Genomic DNA, 25,240 nt, shown 5'->3' with positions numbered 1-25,240 from the left:
CACAGTGCATTTTGCAGTGTGGGTGCTGTTGAGCAAGGGCAAGCAGCCAGTCCTACATGAAGACAAAAGAACTGTACCTGCTAACTAATATTTCTACATTTTATTCTTTTTATATTTCTGTCTCTCTTTTGCAGTTCCAGAAGGGAGAGAGATGGTGAGGGAGACGGAGTCTGCAAGGGTGGTCACGGGACAAGACAAAGATCTGCATGAGGAAGCGAAATCTGAGGATCAATCTGTACCAAGGCGAGGGTGCAGAAGGAAAATAAAAGCAAAAGAGAAGCAGAGGAAGAAATTGGCTGGCTTTCAGAGCAGAAAACCACCAGAGGTTTCAGCCCAAGAAGAAACAAAGAAGAGAAAGAAAAGGCATAAGGGTGTCATGAAAGATATAAGATTTGGCTGCAAATGTACTGTTAAAGCATGTCAGAATGGTACAACATGCTGGAAAACACATGAATGCTTGGAATGTGGAAAGAGCTTCCATTGCAGTAGTGCACTAACAAGAGATGAAAGGATACATATAAGGGAGAAGCCATATAAATGCCTGGAGTGTGGAAAGTGTTTCTCTCGGAAAGGCAACCTAACTCAACATCAAAGGGTTCACACAGGGGAGAAGCCATATAAATGCCTGGAGTGTGGAAAGTGCTTCTCTCAAAATGTCACTCTAACTGAACATCAAAAGGTTCACACAGAGGAGAAGCCATATAAATGCCTGGAGTGTGGAAAGTGTTTCTCTTGGAAAGGCAACCTAACTCAACATCAAAGGGTTCACACAGGGGAGAAGCCATATAAATGCCTGGAGTGTGGAAAGTGCTTCTTTCTGAATGCCCATCTAACTGAACATCAAAAGGTTCACACAGGGGAAAAGCCATATAAATGCCTGGAGTGTGGAAACTGCTTCTCTTCGAAAGGCGTCCTAACTAAACATCAAAGGGTTCACACAGGGGAGAAGCCATATAAATGTCTAGAGTGTGGAAAGTGCTTCTCTCGGAGTGACAAATTAACTGCACATAAAAGGGTTCACACAGGGGAGAAGCCATATAAATGCCTCGAGTGTGGAAAGTGCTTCTCTAGGAATGAGCACCTAACTCAACATCAAAGGGTTCACACAGGGGAGAAGCCATATAAATGCTTAGAGTGTGGAAAGTGCTTCTCTTCGAAAGGCGAATTAACTAAACATCAAAGGCTTCACACAGGGGAGAAGCCATATAAATGCCTGGAGTGTGGAAAGTGCTTCTCTAGGAATGAGCACCTAACTCAACATCAAAGGGTTCACACAGGGGAGAAGCCATATAAATGCTTAGAGTGTGGAAAGTGCTTCTCTTCGAAAGGCGAATTAACTAAACATCAAAGGCTTCACACAGGGGAGAAGCCATATAAATGCCTGGAGTGTGGAAAGTGCTTCTCTTCGAAAGGCAAACTAATTGAACATCAAAAGGTTCACACAGGGGAGAAGCCATATAAATGCCTGGAGTGTGGAAAGTGCTTCTCTTGGAAAGGCAGCCTAACTGGACATCAAAAAGCTCACAAAGGGGAGAAGCCATATAAATGCCTGGGGTGTGGAAAGTGCTTCTCTCGGAAAGGTGCCCTAACTGAACATCAAAGGGCTCCCAAAGGGGAGAAGCCATATAAATGCCTGGAATGTGGAAAGTGCTTCTCTTGCAATGGCAACCTAACTAAACATCAAAAGGTTCACACAGGGAAGGAGCCATATAAATGCTTGGAGGGTGGAAAGTGCTTCTCTTGGAGTAGCGACCTAACACAGGTTCCCAGCTGTCCCAGCTGTCCCCCTAACCTAACTAATCATCAAAGGGTTCACAGAGGGGAGTAGCCATATAAATGCCTGGAGTGTGGAAAAATGCTGTGTAAGACTGTAGGATTCACCAGAAACTACTAAAGTTTGGTTAAAGGCTACTGAAGACAAAGTGGGTTCTTAAATAAATTCACAGAATTATAGAATCTTACGAGTTGGAAGGGGCCACACAGACCATCTAGTCCAACCCCTTGCTCAATGCAGGATCCACTTGGAGCATCCCTGACCAGTGATCGTTAAGCCACTGTTTAAAGACTTCCAGTGAAGGGGAGCTCACCAACTCCCTAGGTAGCTGATTCCACTGTTGAACAACTCTTTCTGTAAAAACGTTTTCCTGATATCCAGCTGGTACCTTTCCACCTGAAATTTAAACCCATTATTGCAAGTCCTATCCTCGGCTGGTAGTCAAGACAGAATACATTTTTGCCTGTACTTTTCCACCAGAAGCCTAACTGTTTTTCTCTTGCAGGTATCTTATCTGTAAACGTCTTCCCACGGACAGTTCTCAAGCCTGGCTAATTAGTTGACTCCGTTCAGGTGGAAGCCTCTATCTGGGAGGGGGTGGTCTGCTCCTTCCCTTGGAATATCTGTTTGACGGGGGTGGAATTGGGAGGCAGCCCAGTGAGAGGTAGTTCGGAGTCGCCTGTTTGCAGTCAGCTTTTGCATAAGAACTGCCTATTCAGAATATAGCCATTCCCAATTCCTTATCCTTTCTTCATCCTCTCCACCCCCCTCCTTGCCGAGATGCTTCCAGAAAGAAATTGTACGATGCTCTAAATACCTCTAAATAAGAGCCCCGTGGCGCAGAATGGTAAACTGCAGTACTGCAGTCCAAGCTCTGCTCATGGCCTGAGTTCGATCCCAACGGATGTTGGTTTCAGGTAGCCGGCTCAAGGTTGACTCAGCCTTCCATCCTTCCCAGGTCGGTAAAATGAGTACCCAGCTTGCTGGGGGTAAAGGGAAGATGACTGGGGAAGGCAATGGCAAATCACCCCATAAACAGTCTGCCTGGTAAACGTCGGGATATGACCCAGTGCTTGCACAGGGGGCCTTTACCTTTTTACTAAATACCTCATGCCTCAAGTAACATCTGACTTTGTAAGGTCTTCTGAGTAAGTATTTATATAGTTAGCTTTCTTGTTTTTGAGCTGCTTTATTGCTACAGATATGCAACTTGTATTTCTAACCCTTTTTCTTATTTTTCTATTCAATAAAGCCTTTTTAGCTTTAAGGGTGTGAGTTACTGGTTCAAACCCATGTCGCAGTAAGCATCCCCAGTACAAGGAGATACCTGTTAGTTATGTCATCCTTTGCTTGTAGTTTCTAGGCCTGAGAAAGTCATTTTAGCTGATAAAAGTATTTTAGCTGGAAAAGTTTTTGTGGTGAGATAGCTTATGGCCTTCTACCTAGCTTTTTCAGAAATGTGCTTATCATTTGTCAAAGTGAACGTATGGGTTTGTGCGAATTTTGCTTATCACAATAGCCAACCAGATACCTAGAAGGAGTCACATGATTGTGACAAGTGACTTCAGAGACTGATCAGAAATACTAAGTTTTCTCTATAACTACGCATGCTTGTGAAGACCAAATCAGTTTTCCTTGGACTGAAGCTCAGCAGTCAGAGATTGAAGGACCCCTGCTTGGTAAGATGTAGGGGACCCTTTGGGCTTATTTGATATTCCTTACGAGCAATGAATAAGAGACTGAATTCTGATTTGTTCTAACAGACAACTGGTTTTTGATATGCATTAGAATAATGTTAGGCTCTTTAATAGTACTTGCCTGTAAATGTACACGCTATGTAAGTTCAATAATTTTAGTTCTGTATTATATACTGTCTTGTTTAATAAAAAGAACCTTTCCCTGTTTCAATAAAGGATAGAAAGATTCTCACAGGTGTTGATTCATTTGCTAGTTACCTGATTAGAGAAACAGAGGACCTGCAGTCCTAGAAATAAAATGGTACTATCAAGAGTCCATGTCCCTCTGCCGCACACTCTGGTCTCCCCTCCCTCTCCTGCCCAAGCCAACCTTCCACCAAGTTTGCAAATGATAACAAAATATTTAGGGTGGTTAAAACAAAAATGGACTGTGAAGAGCTCCAAAAAGATCTCTGGAGGAATGGGCATTAAAATTGCAAATGAGATTCAATGTGAGCAAGTGTAAAGTGATGTATATTGGGGCAAAAAGTCCCAACTTCATATACACTGATGGGATCTGTGCTGGCAGCAACAGACCAAGAAAGGGGTCTTGGGGTGGTACTGGATAACTCGATGAAGACGTCAAGCCAGTGTGCGGCTGCTGTGAAAAAGGTAAATTCCATGCTGGCCATAATTAGACAAGCAATAGAGAATAAAACTGCTGCTATCATACTGCCCTTGTACAAATCTATGGTGAGACCACACTTGGAATATTGTGTACAGTTCTGGTCACCACACCTAAAAAATGATATTGCAGAGGTTCTTGTAGGTTATCCGGGCTGTGTAACCGTGGTCTTGGTATTTTCTTTCCTGACGTTTCACCAGCAACTGTGGCAGGCATCTTCAGAGGAGTAACACTGAAGGACAGTGTCTCCCTCAGCAGCACCCTTGCCATTTTACCGTGCATTGTACCCTGGCTAATGTCAGTGTGGGGTGCAGGAAAGTAACCCTGGAAATTTTGGGAAAAATTGTTTTTTTTTGGTGGGGGGATGGTTGACAGTTCTCATGTAACCTTGTGACTGCAAAGCGGGTCTTTGGCATGTCACCTAAGAGTCCACTCTCTTAAACTTTGTCTGGTAGCCCCTCCCCAGGAATACCCCTCCTCACAATGTCACCCAGCTCAGTAATATTGCTTTTGTGTTGCTGGGATGCAGGGGAGGAGCCCTTGGGATTGTGGAACTAGTGGTTTTGGAAAAATACATCCGATGTGCAATATCTGGTGTTAATGTGGGCCCACCCAGCAGGGAACCACTTCATTTTTGAGCACTGTAATGCTCCATGTGCAATAAGGTTTATTGTCAGTGTTACTCTAAAGATGCCTGCCACAGTTGCTGGTGAAACGTCAGGAAAGAAAATACCAAGACCACGGTTACACAGCCCGGATAACCTACAAGAACCAATGAACTCTGATCGTGAAAGCCTTCGACAAGATATTGCAGAGGTTGAGAAGGTGCTGAAAACAGCAACCAAAATGATCGGGACTAGAGCAACAGCCCTATGAGTAGCCGTTAAAATGCAACCCTTAAAAAGACCATGGCAAGAAGCCACCACTGTTAATGTGATCTGTCTGTGTTGGAACCCAAACATCCACTTTTCCATGAGGTTTCCAGAGGCTGCGTTTGGACACAGAATCCAGGCCACTGCTTGTTGATCAGTTTTTCTGTCTGTTGTGATGCCACATGGGAAGCGTGTGGGACAGTCATACATTCCCTGCCTTGACCACTCTTTATACCCTGACAGTTTGTTGATATGATCTTGCATTTTAAGGTGAGAAGGAGTTGGAATGCCTGGCAGAAAATCAGTCACCAGCAAGACACCCAGCAAACTTTGGGAACAGGTGGAGGCGTGTGGCGCTTCTTACTGATGTAGCCAATCAGATGCTACGCCAGGTTTATTGTCTTCTGTATCAATTACCAAGATAAGGTGACTTTGCTTCCAACCTCCAATGTGGGGTCGATGTTGGTTGTTCTTATTGTTGGGGCATCAATTCAGAGCTGTATTATGAATATGTTCTGACACAGTGAGTGAGCAGCTGACAAATTATTGAAATTGAGTCTCAAAAACATTTTAATATTTTTTCAAGATAATCACTCACTAAACCGACCAGGAATATCAATCTAAAAAAGCAGTGCCCCCAAAACAATCATTCAAAATATTGTCGAAGGCTTTCACGGTCAGAGTTCATTGGTTCTTGTAGGTTATCCGGGCTGTGTAACCGTGGTCTTGGAATTTTCTTTCCTGACGTTTCGCCAGCAACTCTGGCAGGCATCTTCAGAGTAGTAACACTGAAGGACAGTGTCTCTCAGTGTCAAGGGTGTAGGAAGAGTAATATATAGTCAGAAAGGGGTTGGGTTTGAGCTGAGTATTGTCCTGCAAAAGTAATGTGCTAATCATTGTCCTGTAAGTATCAAGATAATGTGCTAATGAGGGTATTAGCTTTGGATTACACACATTAACAGATCACTTCAGGATACAATGGTTCCATATTAACATACCATACCCTCATTAGCACATTATCTTGATACTTACAGGACAATGATTAGCACATTACTTTTGCAGGACAATACTCAGCTCAAACCCAACCCCTTTCTGACTATATATTACTCTTCCTACACCCTTGACACTGAGAGACACTGTCCTTCAGTGTTACTACTCTGAAGATGCCTGCCAGAGTTGCTGGCGAAACGTCAGGAAAGAAAATTCCAAGACCACGGTTACACAGCCCGGATAACCTACAAGAACCAATCATTTAAAAGTCAACGTGCAACTCTTTAAAACAATAAAACTATCAACAGCTATTGCAAAGAAGAAAAAACTTTCCCCACTATGTGTTTCCTTTAAAACTATTTACAAATTGACTAATGTGCCAATAGAGGCCTAACATGTCTTTGATTGTGCATTGGTCCCTGGGGTTGCCAGGTCCCTCTTGGTCACCAGTGGGAGATTTTGGGGGCAGAGCCTGAGGAGGGCGAGGTTTGGAGAGGGGAGGGTCTTCAGTGTCAAAGCGGCCATTTTCTCAAGGTGAACTGATTTCTACCAGCTGGCGAACAGTTGTAATAGCAGGAGATCTCCAGCTAGTACCTGCAGGTTGGCAACCCTATTGGTCCCCCTCAATCCTCCGAAGGGGCCTCTCCGTTCCCGTCTGGCATCTGAGTGTGGCGTCCAGGCGCCACTGGATGGCATTGACTGTTTGCAAAGTTGGGAGATGCAGGTTACTTTATGGTATTTTAATGCATGCTTCATTTCCATTGTAGGAGTTAAGGGGAGAGAAATATGGAATCTTTCTGGCCCTCACTTGGAAAAGCTTTCAGTCCCTTTAACATGTGTCAGTGCCTGGAAAAGTGGAGTTTGCAGCTGGAGGACAGAGTGCCTGCCATAACAATCCCTGACAATTTGGGCAGAAAAGGGTTTCTTCCCCCATGGCCTTCTTTCCCCTTTTCAGCATCTCTCCAGCTGGTCTCTCCTGCCGGGGGGGGGGGCCGGCATAGGAAGCTGCCCCAGCCAGCCCCAGAGGAAGGAAGAAACTTCTTTTCCAGGGTCCCAAATACTTTGGGTTTATGGTTGCCAACCTCCAGGGGAGGCCTGGAGCTCTCAGGGAATTGCAGCTGATCTCACATGAAGCTGCGTTATACTGAATCAGACCCTTGGTCCATCAAAGTCAGCATTGTCTACTCAGACCGGCAGTGGCTCTCCAGGGTCTCAGGCTAAGGCCTTTCACATCCCCTACTTGCCTGGTCCCTTTAACTGGAGATGCCGGGGATGGAACCTGGGACCTTCTGCCTGCAAAGCAGAGGCTCTACCACTGAGCCACAGCCCCATCCCCAAGACAAGGGTCACTGGAAAAGGCAACCCTCTCCAGACTGCAGAGCTCAGTTCCCCTGGAGGAAAAGGTGGCTTTGGAGGGGGGGAAACTCTAGGGCATTGCACCCCACCGTGGACCCCCCTCCTGAAACCCTGCCCCCCAGCCTTCACCCCCAACTCTCTGGAACTTCCCCACCTGGAGTGGGCATGGAAGGAAGTCGGCATAGTATAGCCCAGTCTAGTCAGATCTTGGAAGCTAAGTGGGGTCAGTATGTAGAAGGGAGACACCAAGGAAGACTCTGCAGAGGAATGCCATGGCAAATCAACTCTGCTTTTAATTTGCCTTGAAAGGCTCTTGCTGGGGTCATCATAAGTCAGCTGTGACTTGATGGCACTTTATGCACACGCGCACACGCACACACACTAACCGCAGGCCAAGAAAACTACCCACCTGAAACAGTTTTCATAACCTATGTAAGTTCAATTGCTATGGAAAAATGTAAATAGAAGTCAAAGCCATTCTTAAGAAGAGAACTTGTTCAATCTTTTCCTATAATATGTCACCTTATTAAATGGAATTTAGTAAGCAGTAAGAGCTTTATTAAAAGTGTTGGTAAGAAGTTACTATCAAGATGTATCCTAGGATTCGTGATAGTTTTAGTCTTCTATATGAACAAAAGGCTCTATATGGTGTTTATGCTTGCTAATTAGCCACATGATACAGCTGGAAGTCCCCCATGGCTTTTTTGAAGTGATTCATGATTAATCCTCCTTTCAGGGGTCACCCTGCGGCCGCCATGGACTTGTCCCACATTTCCAGGTAGCCCTTTTATCACGAGTTTAAATGTCACTCAAAATTCGTGAAGAATCACAGCTGCGGGATTCTCTGTTCATGCCCCTCTACCGCCCATTCTGGTCTCCCCTCCCTCAAGCCAACCTTCCACTAAGTTTGCAGATGATACCAAATTATTTAGAGTGGTTAAACAAAATTGGACTGTGAAGAGCTCCACAAAAATCTCTGGAGGAATGGGCAAACTGGAGGAATGGCGTCCCCCCAGGACCCCTTTGTCCCCCTCCCCTCCTGCACAGAGGACACGTGGGGATTACCGCTGTTGTCCTCGCAAGGCCTTCTGGGAAATGTAGTTCCTGCAACAACCGGGCCCAGGCGGACTCATGGAGGAGGAGCCGAGGGGTGGCCAATCCAGGTGGGGACATTCCAGAGAGTTGGGGGTGGAGCCTGGGAGGGGGTGGGGTTTCAGGAGGGGGGTCGGCGGTGGGGTGCAATGCCCTAGATCCCCCCTCCAAAGCCGCCTTTTCCTCCAAGGGGATCTGAGCTCTGCAGTCTGGAGATCAGCTGCAATCCCAAGAGAGCTCCAGGCGTCCCCTGGAGGTTGGCAACCATAAAAGCTGGGGCTGGGTGAGGCAGCTTCCCATGCGGTCCCCGCTGCAGGAGAGACCAGCTGGAGAGAGGCTGTAAAGGGGAAAGAAGGCCAGGGGTTGGCTGATTTTTAATTTTTAATTAATTTTTCACGCAGGTAAAGCGATGCTCAAAATTTTACAACAAAGACTGTTACCATACATGGAATGAGAAACGCCCCAACTCCCTCTTCGTCTCCGCAGAAACTGGGCCCCTTGGTATACGGAGGGGCTCAGGGATTTGAAGCGGGAGCTTAGACAGCTAGAGCGAGTTTGGCGGCATGTTCTGTCAAGATTACAAGTCTGTCAGATTCGTTTGACAGGTGGAGGATAGATCAGTTGGATCTAATGATGATGCAATCAGCCTGGAAAGTCCCTGGGGAGCTAGAGCAAGCTGGCCTGATCCAGTTATAGCCAGGTGGCTGATGCAATACAGTAGCAATGTTAGGATGATTAGGTATCTACTGTGATTGGTGGCTGCGTCCACCAGGTGTATATATTGGAGTGAAACTAAACTTCTATGCGGGATGCTATGAGCACAGAGTGTGAAAGGAGTATCTGTACTATATCTGCACTGTAAAAGAAACTACACTTTTCTACGTAGCAGAGGACTTTCTGATGGTTATTCTGAACAGGCTGCCAATCCGCTTGGCTTCCGCGTCATGTTCCTGACGCTTATGAAAGCCTATGAAGTGGCAGTGAAAGCTGCTAAAAAGGAATTCTATGCAGCTGAAATTGTGTCCGCTAGCTCTCGCCCGGCACAATTGTTTAGAATAATTAGGTCTTTGACGTCCTTTTCTGAGGGACAATCAAATTTAAATACAAATTTGGCATTTAGCTGTGAGACATTTTCGAGTTTTTTTGCGGATAAAGTCTTATCGCTCCGCCATGACCTCCCAGCCAACTTTGACACAGTAAGTGAACTGGAGGCCCCTTGCCCGTCTTCTGGTCCTGTATTGGACCACTTCAGCCAGCTTTAGACGATGTGGACAGAGTCCTGACAGCTGTAAGGCCCACCACTTGCCTTTTAGACCCGTGTCCCTCCTGGTTGGTTAGGGCCTCGTGGGAGTTGATGCAGGCCCCCTTGGGAGAGATCATTAATCTGTCCTTTGATTCTGGGACCTTCCCAGGGAGTCTAAAAGAGGTAGTGGTGTGTCCGCTCTTAAAAAACCATCTTTAGACACCAGGGATCTTGAACCTGAGATAGTATGGCTGACATCTATCTCAGGTTCATATTCCTGCTCATCTTCTAATGTGATTTATGCCATCACATGCCAGCAATGCCCTTCCACAATCTACATTGGACAAACAGGTCAGTCTCTTAGACAAAGATTAAATGGACATAAGTCTGACATCAGAAACCACAATATTCAAAAACCAGTGGGTGAACATTTCAACCTTCCAGGACATTCTGTTGCAGATTTAAGAGTAGCAGTTCTCTTACAAAGGAATTTTAAAGGGAGATTGGAAAGAGAAACTGCTGAATTACAGTTGATATTCAAACTAAAGTCAATGCATTTACCTGGGCTGAATAAAGACCTTGCATTCATGGCCCATTACCAATGCTGATTTCTCCACACCCATCTCTCCCCTGGACATCACAGACTCTTCTGCATATCACACCTAATCCCATCAAGCCTGCTATTCACATTTACATATTGTTCCTCTACTTAAAGACCGATGGATTCACATTCTAGCTGTATCTGAAGAAGTGAGCTGTGGCTCACGAAAGCTCATACCCTACCAGAAAATATTTTTGTTAGTCTTTAAGGTGCTACTGGACTCTTGCCCTTTTTGACTACTGCAAACAGACTAACACGGCTACCCACTGTGAATTATCTTGGTTAATGGGGACATATTAGAGGACTCCAGCCAAATAGGGCCAGTGGGGATGGATGGGCTCCCTCCCCTTCTGTGAATGGGGGTCACTCTGATTGGCATTGCCTTTTAGGATCAAAGCAGCATCCACTTCTCCTGCTTCCAATGTTTGCTTAGGCACACCTCATTCATTCCGCTAGGGTGGGAAAACAACTATTTACCTTCCCTTTAACAGTGTGCATTTCAAATTTGCTTCCATGGTGATGGCCACAATGGAGAACCACCATAAGCTGCTGCTCCACCACGAACTCTCACAGGTATCCCCACCCGAAAAATGTGAGGGGATTCACCAGTGGGGCATGCGGTTATCCCGCTATGCTCTCCTGTAATTGATTTTGCATTGTTAGTAGGTTTAGGCCCCATTGATTTAAAGCAGTCCATGACATTGGGGTTCTCTGGTGTTTGCCACAATGTCCCCCTCCAAATTCTGCAGACATTAATGATTCTTTTTGGACTATGCTGCATTGCCAGACTCGCGGTACTGATAATGCAACCGTTAAAAAGACCATGGTAGCAAGAAGCCACCACTGTTAGTGTGATCTGTCTGTGTTTGAACCCAAACGTCCACTTTTCCATGAGGTTTCCAGAGGCTGCGTCTGGTCACAGAATCCAGGCTACCACTGCTTGTTGAGTTTAATGTGTAAATGGAAACGTCTGTTCCCCCCCCCCTTTCAAGATTCGCACGAAAGTCTCCCATTTACAAAAAAAGTCTTTAGGCCGCACCACCAAATTCATGTAATCACCATTGTTATGCCTGAGTAATCATACCTGCATCACTATTCGGACATACACGCAAAGCATACACGCAAGCTACATGCGTAAGCCACTGACTGGCAAAAGCCATTAGCTGACAGAAACTGCTTACAAGCAAAACCGCAGAAGCCGCTTCCCAGTAGCCCTCCCCAGTAGCCCGCCCCCTTCTCTTCAAGTCAGTAACAAAGTTAGTACCAAGCAGGTATGCGCACACATTCCAAGGGCTGGTAAAATCCTCCTTTTTGATACTTTCGCTTCGCCCTGCAAGGGAAAGCTCTGAACTGCTCAATAAGATAGGCTCCATTCACTAACATAGCAAGGCTCGCGCATGCGCTGAAGAAATTAATTACGTTGCATTGACAAGCTAGAATAGAGTGTTCACATAATGTATCTCATGTGGGGGTTACCGCATTACCGGTATGTATTATGTATTAAGAGTTTGAAAACATTATAAAAAATACTGTTTGCACTTTCTATGTATTCCCACCGATGTATTAAGAGTTTGAAATTGTTATAAAAAATACTGTTCGCACTTTGTTTGGCCCCTTTAGCTGTGAAGACGTCTTCCAACCATTTTTTAGCCGTGGTATCCAAAACACTTTTAAAGCGATGTTTTTTATAACATTTTCAAACTCTTAATATGTCTCTGGGAATACATAATGCGGTAACCCTGTGTTGGAATGTCAAAAGTCTATATAATCTCTTGCTGTTGCCCCACCTTGGTGTGTGAGACTGGATCCTAGCACTGTTTGGCTTTTGGACCTGTTGTCACCCAGTTATGGTGTATTGATCAATAAAACTGGCTGTAAGTTCAAACCAACCTCGTTCCCTCATTCTTTTATCGGATTCTATGAGAATTGGAGAGCACATCACCATGGTACTGCATTGGGGCAAAAACATAGTTCCAAAACATGGATTCCCCCACCCCTCGAATCACATCTCATGTCCAGGGAGTACGGTTTGTACCACAAAAATCAGGCATCCAACACTATGTGGCACAGCAATGGCACAAAAACTCACTATCAACCATCAAATCACATAGATATCATGTCTTTAGCCACAGAGTACACCACAAAATCCATGAGCCCACTGCTTTGTGGCACCTCCATGGGCATGATACGTGATTTGATCATGAATTTGGGGTGACTCCATGTAAGAATCGTGAGGATCCGTGCTTTTGAACTGTTCTCATACCATTGCAGCACCGTGAAGCAGTGGATGCGTGATCTTTGTGGCCCTGCCCATAGACTAAGACATGATCTACAACCTGATGGTGGCTTTATTTTGTTTGAAAATAAAAATCATATAAATTCATGAGGATTCATTTTAAATCTCCATGATTCAACTTTTACCCACACCCCTCTTCCCTCTTCTCACCATTTACACCAAGGGGAGAGAAATATGGAATATTTCTGTTCCTCACTTGGAAAAACATTCAGTCCCTTTAACATGTATCGATGCCTGGAAAAGTGTAGTTCCCGGCTGGAGGACAAAGTGCCTGCCATAACAATCACTGACCATCTGGGCAGGAAATGTTTCCTTCCCCCATGGCCGCCTTTCCCCTTTTCAGCATCTCTCCAGCTGGTCTCTCCTGCAGGGGAGGCCCCACCCCGCATAGGAAGCTGCCCCACCCAGCCCCAGCTTTTATGGTTGCCAACCTCCAGGGGACACCTGGAGCTCTCTGGGAATTGCAGCTGATCTCCAGACTGCAGAGCTCAGTTCCCCTGGAGGAAAAGGCTGCTTTGGAGGGGGGGGGCTCTAGGGCATTGTGTTGCGCCTGGGTAATCATGCCTGCCCCGTTCACATGCTCACATTTCTGTGCCTCAAAGCAGTAACACAGAGATACAAGCGCACGCACACACACATAGCCAGTTAGGCTGTTCCCATTCAAGGCCTAACAGGCTCCGTTCCTTCCTCCCCGCTTCTGTGTGTGTGTGTGTGTGTGTGTGTGTGTGTGTGTGTGTGTGCATGTGTGTGTGTGTGTGTGTGTTAAGTGCCGTCACGTCGCTTCCGACTCATGGCGACCCTATGAATGAAAGTCCTCCAAAATGTCCTATCTTTGACAGCCTTGCTCAGATCTTGCAAATTGAAGGCTGTGGCTTCCTTTATTGAGTCAATCCATCTCTTGTTGGGTCTTCCTCTTTTCCTGCTGCCCTCAACTTTTCCTAGCATCACTGTCTTTTCCAGTGACTCTGCACACCCTGAACTCCCGAGGGCTTTGCTATGAGAGATTGCTTTGTTCATTGTTAACAGTGAAATGCTAGTTAATCGCGCATGCACAGTATCGGTAAGAGGCATATGTTCAGAAATGTACCTGTTATGGATATGTACCTGTTATGTTCAGAAATATACCTGTTATGGAAACGTAATCCTGAAAGTCTATAAAGATTGCTGCTTTTCCTCCGCCCTGGTGTGGCAGTGTCTCGACTCTGTTGGTCCTGATTCTGTCCCACCCAGGATAAACCAGAAACCCACTTCTCCAGATTGGCCAAAATAAACAAGCTGTTAGTTAATCCAAACTCCTCTCAATTGTCTTCATTGGTAAAAGGTAAAGGTCAATTGCACACACACCCCACTCGAAACCTTGCCCCACCCCCAGGCTCCACTGCCAACTCTCTTGAATTTCCCAACTCGGAGTGGCCACACCTACGCTCCTCTTTCATTATTCCGCCCGGGTCCAGTTCTTGCTGGGAGCTACATTTGCGGGGGTCAGAGCAGGAAACTCCACGTGTCCTTGGAGTAGGACGGGTCCTGGGGGCGCCATGGAGTCCCTCCAGGGGGCTTCTCCTCTCCCTGCTCCTTCCCCCCAGCGGGAGGGAGAATCTGGATCTTGCAGGTCTGCGGGGAAGGTGAGTGAGGGGGGTGCTCATCAAATGGATTAGGGGGAAGGAGGCATTCCTGCAATGGGGTGCAAGAGGGGGAACTGGCTGGAGGGAGGGTGGGGAGAGAGACGGACCCTTGGTCTGATCCAGCAGCCGCGTTCACTGTCTGTTCTTACTGCCCCCCCCTCTTAGCTGGCTGCACTCACCCTGTTTCCCCACCCCTCCACATAGGAGGCTGAAGTTGGTTCCTTATTCCCAGTTCGTTCCCTATTCCCAGCTCCTTATTCACATTTCCTAGTTCCTGAATGATTTTGAGGACAATTCACAAGCTCTGCACCCCAAAATATGGATTGGACCACCACATACCATACACCCCCACATTCAGGGGACTGTGCCCTTCCAGATGGAACATGCTGGGTCCTGGTCCAAAGTCCGGTTCTTGTGCCAGCGGCTCCCAAGTGGGGTGACCCAGGACAGAGGCACATATAGACATTGCACCCCAAAATAATCTTCGGACCACCCCAAATGACACATCCCCACACTCCAGAGACTGTCCCCTCCAAGACGACATACAGCGGTGCCTGTTCCAAACACCAGTTCTGGCACCATTGGCTCTTTTTGGTTCCCCCCCCCCGAAACCTGTTTTGCAAAGAGGTTTTGAATAAGGAACTGGAGCTCTGCACCCCAAAATATGGATTGGACCACCACATATCATACACCCCACATTCAGGGGACTGTGCCCTTCGAGATGGCACATGCTGGGTCCTGGTCCAAAGTCCGGTTCTTGTGCCAGCGGCTCCCAAGTGGGGTGACCCAGGACAGATGCACATACAGACACTGGGGCTCAGCTGCACCCCATAATAATCTTTGGACCACCCCAAATGACACATCTCCACACTCCAGAGACTGTCCCCTCCAAGAAGACATACAGCCATGCCTGGTGCAAACACCGGTTCTGGCACCATTGGCTTCTTTTTGGGTCATCCCCCCCCCCGAAACCTGTATTGCAAAGAAGTTTTGAATAGGGAACTGGAGCTCTGCACCCCAAAATATGGATTGGACGACCCAGATTATTTGGGAAAAGGTACTGTTAAGTATTAGCTATACATTTCCAGATGAGTGAAATGGTTTTTGGGAGAGTTTTCCCAGGAAGAAGGAATGATTCCAAGATCCCTGAATAGAATTGTAATTACTGCGGTAACTGCTGTCAGTTACTAAGTGACCTGCAAGTAGATCTTTAACATATATGCTAAGGGAGCTGATAACGTCTCATTTGTCCTGGAGCCACCAGATTTAGGAGCAGCTGGCAGAAGAATTGAACTTTGAACCAGGACCCAGCACGTACCCCCTTGAAGTGCACAGTACCCTGTGTGTATGATATGTGGAGCTCAAAACTTAATTTTGGGGTGCAGAAGGCTCACAAATGTCCCAAACATTTCTTCACAATACAGGATTTTCAGGGGCCACCATAAATAGAAACAGGTGATACCAGAACCAGTGTGTGGACCGAGCACCACTGTATGTCCTCTTGCAGGGGACAGTAGTTCCCTATTCAAAAATTATTTGCAATACAGGTTTCTGGTGGGGGGGGCAAAAAGAAGCCAATGGTGCCAGAACCGGTGTTTGGACCGGGCACTGCTGTATGACTTCTTGGAGGGGACAGTCTCTGGAGTGTGGGGATGTGTCATTTGGGGCGTTCCAAATATTATTTTGGGGTCCAGCTGAGCCCTAGTGTCTGTATGTGCATCTGTCCTGGGTCACCCCACTTGGGAGCCGCTGGCACAAGAACCGGACTTTGGACCAGAACTCAGCATGCGCCATTGTGGAGGGCACAGTCCCCTGAATGTGGGGGTGTATGATATGTGGTGGTCCAATCCATATTTTGGGGTGCAGAGCACTTCCTTATTCAAAACCTCTTTGCAATACAGGTTTCTGGGGGGGGGACAACCCAAAAAGACGCCAATGGTGCCAGAAGTGGTGTTTGGGCCGGGCACCGCTTAATGTCTTCTTGGAGGAAACAGTCTCAGGAGTGTGGGGATGTGTCATTTGGGGTGGTCCAAAGATTATTATGGGGTGCAGCTGAGCCCCAGTGTCTGTATGTGCATCTGTCCTGGGTCACCCCACTTGGGAGCCGCTGGCACAGGAACCGGACTTTGGACCAGGACCCAGTATGCGCCATCTCAAAGGTCACAGTCCCCTGAATGTGGGGGTGTATGATATGTGGTGGTCCAATCCATATTTTGGGATGCAGAGCTCCAGTTCCTTATTCAAAACCTCTTTGCAGTACAGGTTTCGGGGGGGGACCCAAAAAGACGTCAATGGTGGCAGAACCGGTGTTTGGACTGGGCACCACTGTATGTCGTCTTGGAGGGGACAGTCTCTGGAGTGTGGGGATGTGTCATTTGGGGTGGTCCAAAGATTATTATGGGGTGCACCTGAGCCCCAATGTCTGTATGTGCATCTGTCCTGGGTCACCCCACTTGGGAGCCGCTGGCACAAGAACTGGACTTTGGACCAGGACCCAGCATGTTCCATCTCGAAGGGCACAGTCCCCTGAATGTGGGCATGTATGATATGTGGTGGTCCAATCCATATTTTGGGGTGCAGAATTCCAGTTCCTTATTCGAAACCTCTTTGCAATACAGGTTTCTGGGGGGGGATGATCCAAAAAGCAGCCAATGTTGCCAGAACCGGTGTTTGGACCGGGCACTGCTGTATGTCTTCTTGGAAGGGACAGTCTCTGGAGTGTGGGGATGTGTCATTTGGGGTGGTCCAAAGATTATTATGGGGTGCAGTGTCTGTATGTGCATCTGTCCTGGGTCACCCCAGGGGTGCAGAGCTTGTGAATTGTCCTCAAAATCATTCAGGAACTAGGAAATGGGAATAAGGAAATGGGAATAGGGAACGAACTGGGAATAAGGAACCAATTTCAGCCTCCTCCTCCACAGGCTGACCCAAAAAGGAGCCTTTGGCTATATTCTGCTCCTGTAATGGAAGTGTGCTTTGGGCGTGTCCAGTCGTTTGTTTTTTATGCGAGCAAATTGTTAACTTGCATCAGTTTTCTATTGGAGTCTTCATTTGATTGGGGCTTTTTTGTTTGTTATATTTTACAATGATCTGCCCATCACTTGGAGGTCAAGGAAGCTGGACCCTCTGTGCCCTGACTGTGTGTGTGTTAAGTGCCGTCAAGTCGCTTCCGACTCATGGCGACCCTATGAATGAAAGTCCTCCAAAATGTCCTATCTTTGACAGCCTTGCTCAGATCTTGCAAATTGAAGGCTGTGGCTTCCTTTATTGAGTCAATCCATCTCTTGTTGGGTCTTCCTCTTTTCCTGCTGCCCTCAACTTTTCCTATCATGACGGTCTTTTCCAGTGACTCTTGTCGTCTCATGACGTGACCAAAATACGACAGCTTCAGTTTAGTCATTTTAGCTTCTAGGGTCAGTTCAGGCTTGATTTGATCTATAACCTACTGATTTGTTTTTTTGGCAGTCCACGGAATCCGTAACACTCTTCTCCAACACCACATTTCAAAGGAATCTATTTTCTTTCTATCAGCTTTCTTCACTGTCCAGCTTTCACACCCATACATAGTAATAGGGAATATGATGGCATGAATTAATCTAGTCTTGGTGGCCAGAGTCACATCCTTACACTTCAAAATCTTTTCTAGCTCCTTCATGGCTGCCCTTCCCAGTCTCAATCTCCTTCTAATTTCTTGGCTGCAGTCTCCCTTTTGGTTGATGGTGGAGCCAAGGAATAGAAAGTCTTGAACAATTGCCCTGACTAGTTCAGCTAAAAGACTTGTTACAACACTGCAGAAATAAATCTCCACTGCTGGAAAATGAAGCATACAAAGCTTAGAGAGAGAGTCTGACAATCGTATCATTGCAATTACAAGTATTCCTGGCATAAAACTCCCCTTCTAAATTAGAGGGACTTTCCATTATATGTCTGCTGGTTTTCAATATTTACCCAAACTCAAAATTCTGCTTTCTGCCTCTACTTTCTGTCTCCTGATTTGCTACTGTGTAAATATGCAAGAAGCAAGCTTCTGCCATGCCAATATCTGCTGCTGTGATTTTTAAATTCTAAATTCATTTATTACTTTATTATCCCTAATAAGATCACTTCCACATCAAGGACCTCAGATGTTTATCAATATTTGAACGCATGGCAAATAGATGACTATTGAATGTGGACTTATTTTTAGATATTTGAAAATATTTTATAGAGACTTAATAGTAGATCTGCCACCACTGTTGTTATCTATCTCTGTGTATACTTTTTTTTTAGTTGCTGGATTTTGAGCTCCCCCCCCCTTTGTTATTTTACTTCTTCTTTCAAAACAAAACTATATTATACCTGTCAGATGCTGGGGGAAAAGAATGCTGTTTTTCTTGCAATCATTTTGATGTATTACATTATTTCACTCAATTGCCTGGCCGATGGGGTTCTTTTTTCACCCTTGAATGCTCAGTGGATTCTTCTTTCACTCTTCAGTGCTCAGAGAGAGGAATAGAAGATCAACTGGGTTATATTTTCCTCTTTCAGGGATCGGCAGTGTCCTTTGAGGAGGTAGCCCTGTTCTTCACGGTGGAGGAATGGGCTCTGCTGGATCCAGGCCAAAGAAAACTCTACAGGGACGTTATGGAAGAAAATTACGAGACCGTGGGCTCTGTGGGTAAAGATCTTTCCCCTTTTTACTGTGAATTCGGAGGAGAACGGAGGGGCTGGCATCTTCCTTTGGCCCTCTTGATTTTCACAACATACTTTTGTTTGCTGCAGAAGAAAGAACAGAGCTCCTATACCTGGCTCTGTTAGCTCAGAGAAACTCCCTTTGTTTTGTACGGGGGGGGGGATATTTTCCACCCTCCTAGCCTGTGCTGCCATTTTCCTCTATGGGGACACAAAGCAGCTTATGTTGCTCTCCTCCATTACACCTTACAACTGTTGGAAGTAACAACGTCTAGTGTGCGAAGGAACTGAGAAAAAGACCCAGCAGGGGGTGGGCAAGTGGTCAACTAGATAGGGCGGAAAGGTTAGAGACCCTTCCATTCCTTTGTGTCACCTCTTGACTGTCCTCAGACTTATAATCTCATGTCTGTTTCCTCCTTCTTCTCGGAAGTCACTTCTCTCTCCTTCCATAGCCAGTTAGACAGCTAGAGGCAACCTCTGTCTCTTAGCTTTCCTCTCTGAAACGTAGTTTCCTAATAAACATTTGACTTTAATCAGTGAGTCTGCTGCTTCTCTGCATACTTAGCACTCTGCCAACAATAAGAACCCTGTGAGGCAGGCCTGGCTGAGGCCCAGTGGTTCAAAGTCAGGCTGCAACCTTCAGTAGCAGACTGGAGATTCAAACCCAGATCTCCACAATCCTAGCCCGTCATTCCAACGACTGCCACATGCAAGCTCTGCCAGGTCAGAGAAGTGGTTAAACTCCCTGTGTGTTTTCATAGAGTGGATCTTTTCCACCCGCATGTCTCCGGTACTCGCACTTTCCTGGCTTCTCATGAGTAAACCTTTGCTTCTATTTCCAAGAATGGAGGGATGGAACAGAGCTAATCTGTGGCAGGAGGGTCTGATCCAATTCCTTTTTGGCCCTGCAAGGCGCATCATCCTCCTGAAGCAGGTGGCCAGTTTTGAGACACCGGAGTTTTGTCTTCCACCATCAGTCGTCCCTTCCAAGGCAAGGGGGGGGGATTATGATTCCTTCCCCGTTGCGATTCCTTCAGTGTTTGGCATGCAGGGATGCCAGGTCCCTCTTCCCCACCAACGGGAGGTTTTGGGGGCGGAGACTGAGGAGGGCCAGGTTTGGGGAAGGGAGGGAATTCAACGCCATAGAGTCCAATTGCCAAAGCAGTCATTTTCTCCAGGTGAACTGATTTATATCGGCTGGAGATCAGTTGTAATAGCAGGAGATCTCCAGCTACCACCTGGAGGTTGGCGACCCTATTGGCATGGCTTTTGTGAGGGACACCTCATTTCCCACTGTGTCCCTGGTTCCACACTATTTCCTTTTTGTTTCTGTGTGGTGTAAGCCTTCCCCTCAGTGTCAAGATATTCCTAGGGTGGCAAGTGGAAAGGCTTTGGGTGGGTCGCTGCTGCGAGGTAAGTTTAGTATTGAGCTTGAAGAGGACAGAGATCACTGAAAAGGAGTGGGTTCAGAAGAACTCAGAGATTTATTTATTGATGTACATATGAAGCTGCTCCACATAGCAACAAACGAAATCTTCTCTTTTGCATTCCCAAATACTTAATTCCCCCCCTACTCCATTTGTGTTTTTCTGTTGCAGGGAACTACATTTCCCAGAAGGCCTTGCGAGCCACAGAGAGGTCAACCCAGGGGGTGGTTTTTCCTGGAGGCGGAGAAGGAAAAACATGGGTTGTGGAATTCCCCAGGGCCTCTCTTCTTTCTTGTTTCCCCCGGCTGGAGGGAGAATTTGGCTCTTGCACATCTGCAGGAAATGTGAGTTTAGGGTTTCCTCAACAGCTCTTGGGCAAGAATATGGGGGGGAGAGAAATTATACGTGAATGGGAGTGAAAGTAGAAGAGGTGGCCAGAGGGACGAGAGAGAGAGAGAGAGAGAGAGAGACTGACTCTTCCCTGACAAGGTCTGTGCGGGGATCAGGGAATTGCTGCTTTCTCAGGAAGCTGATTTTTTTCTGGCTGCCAAAAGGCACAGCAGAAGTGGACCATTTTCTCAGGGTCACGGCATTGCTTTCAGGACGCCATGTTCAACCCTCCCTTCTCCCCTTCCCCCCGCCCACACCACTCCACTCTGTTCACGTGCCCCCTTCTGTGGTAGGTGGGGCTGAGAGAGTTCTGAGAGAACTGTGACTAGCCCAATGTCACGCAGCTGGCTTCATGTGGAGGAGGGGGGAAACCAACCCGGTTCACCAGATAAGAGTCCGCCGCTCTTAATCACTCCACCATGCTGAAGAGTACAAAGCTTGTTTTTGTAAACTTCCAGCTGATCTGAAGACTTTTTGTGCATGTGAAGGAGGGGATCTAATCCACCCTTCCCAATCTGTGCTGCCACCACCTTCCTGGCTTCTCAGGACTAAACAATCACTTCCACTGCAAAATAGTAGAGGGATTTTCTGGAGCTCGTGTGGGCCAGGAATAATAAAACGAGCTTTCATTTTATTATTCTACATAGGAATGATTCCCCTACCCCCAATTTAGTGATTTTTTTGCAATACGTTTCTCTTTGCCTTAAACCATTCCTTTTGTTTGGAATCCAGAATCTGTTCAGATCATACATTAGCTTACTTGCAATTCAAGCACATGTTGTACAAACTGCAGTCATTGCACAACGCACAAATCTCTGGAAAGGACCCTGAGGCGGCAGGTGGGTGCTGGATGTTCTGTGCCCTGCATCCCTCACCTGCCAAGCCTCAAGGATCCCCTGCCCTGGGGTGGATACACTTTGGGTCTGTAAGGGAAAAAATGGAACAAAAGACATGTTGACCTTCATTAGGCCTGTTTATGTTTACAGAGCTGGAGACAAAGTTTAGAATAACACAGAACGTCTCTGCAGACAAAAATGCTTAAAGCTTAAAGCAGAAACCTTCTCTTGGAGACACAGTTTCCATGTATTTCTGGGGTGAAACGTTCAAGATAGTATAATGTCACCTTTACAGTCAATTAGAATTGTTTTTAACTTTTAATTTGACTTGACCAAGAGAAGCCCAGTTCTTTGTAATTGTCTGAGTTTGTATTTCTTGGAGACTTCCAGTTTATTTGAACTATCAGAGGCTGAGAAAACTATTATAGATGTCAGAGGCTGAAAACAAAAACTAATTCAATTTTCCTTGCTGTGGGTTTGTTGTATTGCATTCTTTTTATCTATTGTGTGGCCAATGGTGGTGTTCTTTCTTTGTTGGACACTCAAGGTCAGGAACTGATGATGAACTAGGCTATATTTTCCTCTTTCAGAGATCCTTGGTGTCTTTTGAGGAGGTGGCCGTGTTCTTCATGGAGGAGGAATGGGCTCTGCTGGATCCAGGCCAAAGAAAACTCTTCTGGGAAGTTACGGAGGAAAATTACGAGACTGTTGGCTCTCTGGGTAAGGATTGTTTCCCTTTCATTATGAACATGGAAGAGAAGGGAGGGATGGCATCTTCCTTTGATGCTCTTGAATTTCAGGAGACAATTTCCCTTTGCCACAGAGGAAGGAATGGAACTCCCGCAGCTGGGGATGTTGCAGCGCCAGAAAAGGAAAGCACTAAATATGTGAATGCTGTTCTGCATGTCAGGGAATATCTCTTGGAAGCTTGGAAGAACGGGGAGGTGAACCTTGGCCTCCGCTGCCCCCCTGCCCCGAACAGGAACCCCCCTACCTTCCTTCCCATGGAAGTTCTTGTTGTTCAGCTGTACTCCTGCTTTGGCACTTTCTGCTTTAACTTTCACCAGTGGTTGTTTCAAGTCTATTTTCTGCTAGTTACATGGTATCATCAGCATATCTCAAGTTGTAATGTTCCTCCCCCCAGTTTTCACTCTACCTTCATCTAAATCTAATCCATCTTTCCTTATGATATGTTCTGCATATAGATTGAAGAGAGAGGGAGGTAAAATACATCCTTGTCTTACACCTTACCAATTGGAAACCATTCTTTTTCTCCATATTCTGTCCTAACAGTAGCCTCTTGTCCAGAGTACAAGTTGCACATCGAAACATTCAGATGCTGTGACACACCCATTTCCTTTAAAACCAGCCATCGTTTTCCATGATCCACACAGTCAAAAGCTTTTCTATAATCTATGACACAAGTTGATTTTCTTCTGAAATTTTCATATGCTCCTATAACCAATGTAAATTTGCAATATGATCTCTAGTGCCTCTTCCTTTTCAGAATCCAGCCTGAACATCAGACATGTCTCATTCCCTGTATGATAACAGTCTTTGTTGTAAGATTTTGAGTGTCACTTTACTCGTGTGAAAAATTAATGCGATGGTCTGACAGTTCCTGCACTCTTTGACATTTCCTTTTTTTGGGAACTGGAATGTAAATTGACCCTTTCCAGTCTGTAGGCCATTGTTTTGTTTTCCATATTTGTTGGCATACTCTTGACATGATTTTGATGGACTGCGTTTCTGTGGCGTGGATTAGCTCTTTCCATTTCCCATCTGTCCTGGTGATATGTTTCCCCCAAGCGCTCTCAGTGCGGTTTTCACTTCACTTTCTAAAACTGCAGGTTCTTCTTCCGAAGATTCTTCTTGGAAGGAATCTGTCACCCTTTCATTTCTTCTGTATAGTTCTTAAGTATATTGTTTCTACTTTTTCTTTATTTTGTCCTGTTAATGTATTTCCATGTTGATCTTCCAGCTTTAGATTTCCCTTTGATTTCTTGGATCTTCTGGAACAGATCTCTTGTTCTTCCTTTCTTCTCTTTCTTTGCACTGGTTATTATAATAGTTTTCTTTCTCTCTACGGGCACTCCATTTAGACTTTTGATTCTGTTTTTGTCTCCTTTTACTTTTGATTCTCTTCTGTCTTTAGCAATTTTAAGAGTTTTCTCAGTCATCCATCAAGGCTTTTAATTTCTTTTGTGCTATAGGAATAGTGTTGATGCATTCTTCCTTGATAATATCTCTTGTTTCAACCCATAGTTCTTGCGGTTCTCATTCACTTGAACTTAGTAATGCAAATCTGTTCTTTACCTGGTCATTAAACTCTTCAGGAATGTTGCTGACATTGTATTTTGACATTATGAATGTTTTGGTATTTTTCTTCAGTTTTATTCTAATTTTTGATATTAACAGTTCATGATCTGTACCACAGTGGTCTCCTGGTCTTATTCTAGCAGAGATAAGAGAGCTTCTCTATCTTCTTACACTTATGTCATCTATTTGATTTCTATATTGGCCATCTGGTGATGTCCATGTATACAACTATCACGATGAAGAAATAGTTGTCTTCACAGAATTCTAGGAGTCTCTCCTGCTTCATTTCATGCTCCTAGCCCAAATCTGCCAACAATATTTGATTCTGCGTTGTTTCCTACTTTTGCATTCCAGTCACCTATGATTATCAGCATGTCTTATTCAGGTGTGTGATCCATTTCTTTCTGGACACTTGCATAAAAGCTTTCTGTTTCTTCCTCATCAGCATCTGTAGTTGGGGCATTAACTTGAATAATGGTGATGTTGCTAGGCTTCCCCTGAAGTGTGATTGATATTATTCGGTCAGACGTTGCATTACAGCCCCTGACTGCCTGTGCTACATCTCGCTTCACAATTAAAGCAACTCCGTTTCTTCTGTTTTTGGCATTCCACAAGTAAAACACTTTGTAATTTTGTGACTGAAAATGTCCTAATCCAATCCACTTTAGTTCACTCACTCTCAGGATTGAAATGTTTAAACGTTCCGTTTCTCATTTTATTATTTTCTGCTTGCATTGATTCATGCTTCTCACCTTCCATGTTCCTATTATTTGCTTTGGACAGCTTTGGACTTTGCTTTTGCATCCATTCATGTCAACAGCTGAACGTCCTTTCGGCTTTAGTCCAGTTGCGTCATTAAGAATAGCGCTACTTGGACTTGTCCTCCTTTCTTCCCCCTTAGCTGATTGAGAGCCATCTGACCTGGGGGTATCATCTTCCAGCACTATATTTTTTTTTTCATTTTGGAATGTTTCATCATAGGGTTTTCGAGGTGATGGATGGTCAGAAACGGTTTGTGATTTCCAATGCTGTGTACAATGAAACAATGACCTTGCGATTTGGATGTTATGCCTCTGTTGATGCACCCCAAGACCACATTAGCCTCTTTTGCCGCTGCCTCACACTGACTGCTCATATTCAGCTTTCAGTCCACCTGTACCCCAAGGTCATGTTCAGGCACACTACTACCCAGAAGTCTATCCTCCATCCAGTATGTGTGTTCCTCATTTTTGTTACCCAGATGTAAAACTTGGCACTTACCCTTGTTGAATTGCATCTTGTTCACATCTGCCCACTTTTCCAGTATGCTCAGATCTTGCTGAATTCCATCTCTATCTTCGGGGGTGCTCGCTGCTGCTCCCAATTGGGTGTCATCTGCAAATTTAATGAG

At 45.7% G+C, this 25,240-nt stretch overlaps 1 protein-coding gene across 1 annotated transcript in view; it reads left to right on the top strand.

The window, feature by feature from the left end:
* Nucleotides 1-25,240, top strand: part of LOC130478875 (zinc finger protein 665-like) — a gene marked incomplete at its 3' end in the record, with an annotated part of 30,629 nt that overhangs the window by 3,389 nt on the left and 2,000 nt on the right. Inside the window, exons 3-4 of the mRNA XM_056851118.1 lie at nt 135-235; nt 611-1,511. Of these exons, the coding sequence (XP_056707096.1) occupies nt 135-235; nt 611-1,511 (1,002 nt within the window). The remainder of the gene's footprint in view (nt 1-134; nt 236-610; nt 1,512-25,240) is intronic.

Source organism: Euleptes europaea, chromosome 6, assembly GCF_029931775.1.
Source record: "Euleptes europaea isolate rEulEur1 chromosome 6, rEulEur1.hap1, whole genome shotgun sequence".
Lineage (NCBI taxonomy): Eukaryota > Metazoa > Chordata > Lepidosauria > Squamata > Sphaerodactylidae > Euleptes > Euleptes europaea.
This window is presented reverse-complemented; position numbering and strand designations above follow the sequence as displayed.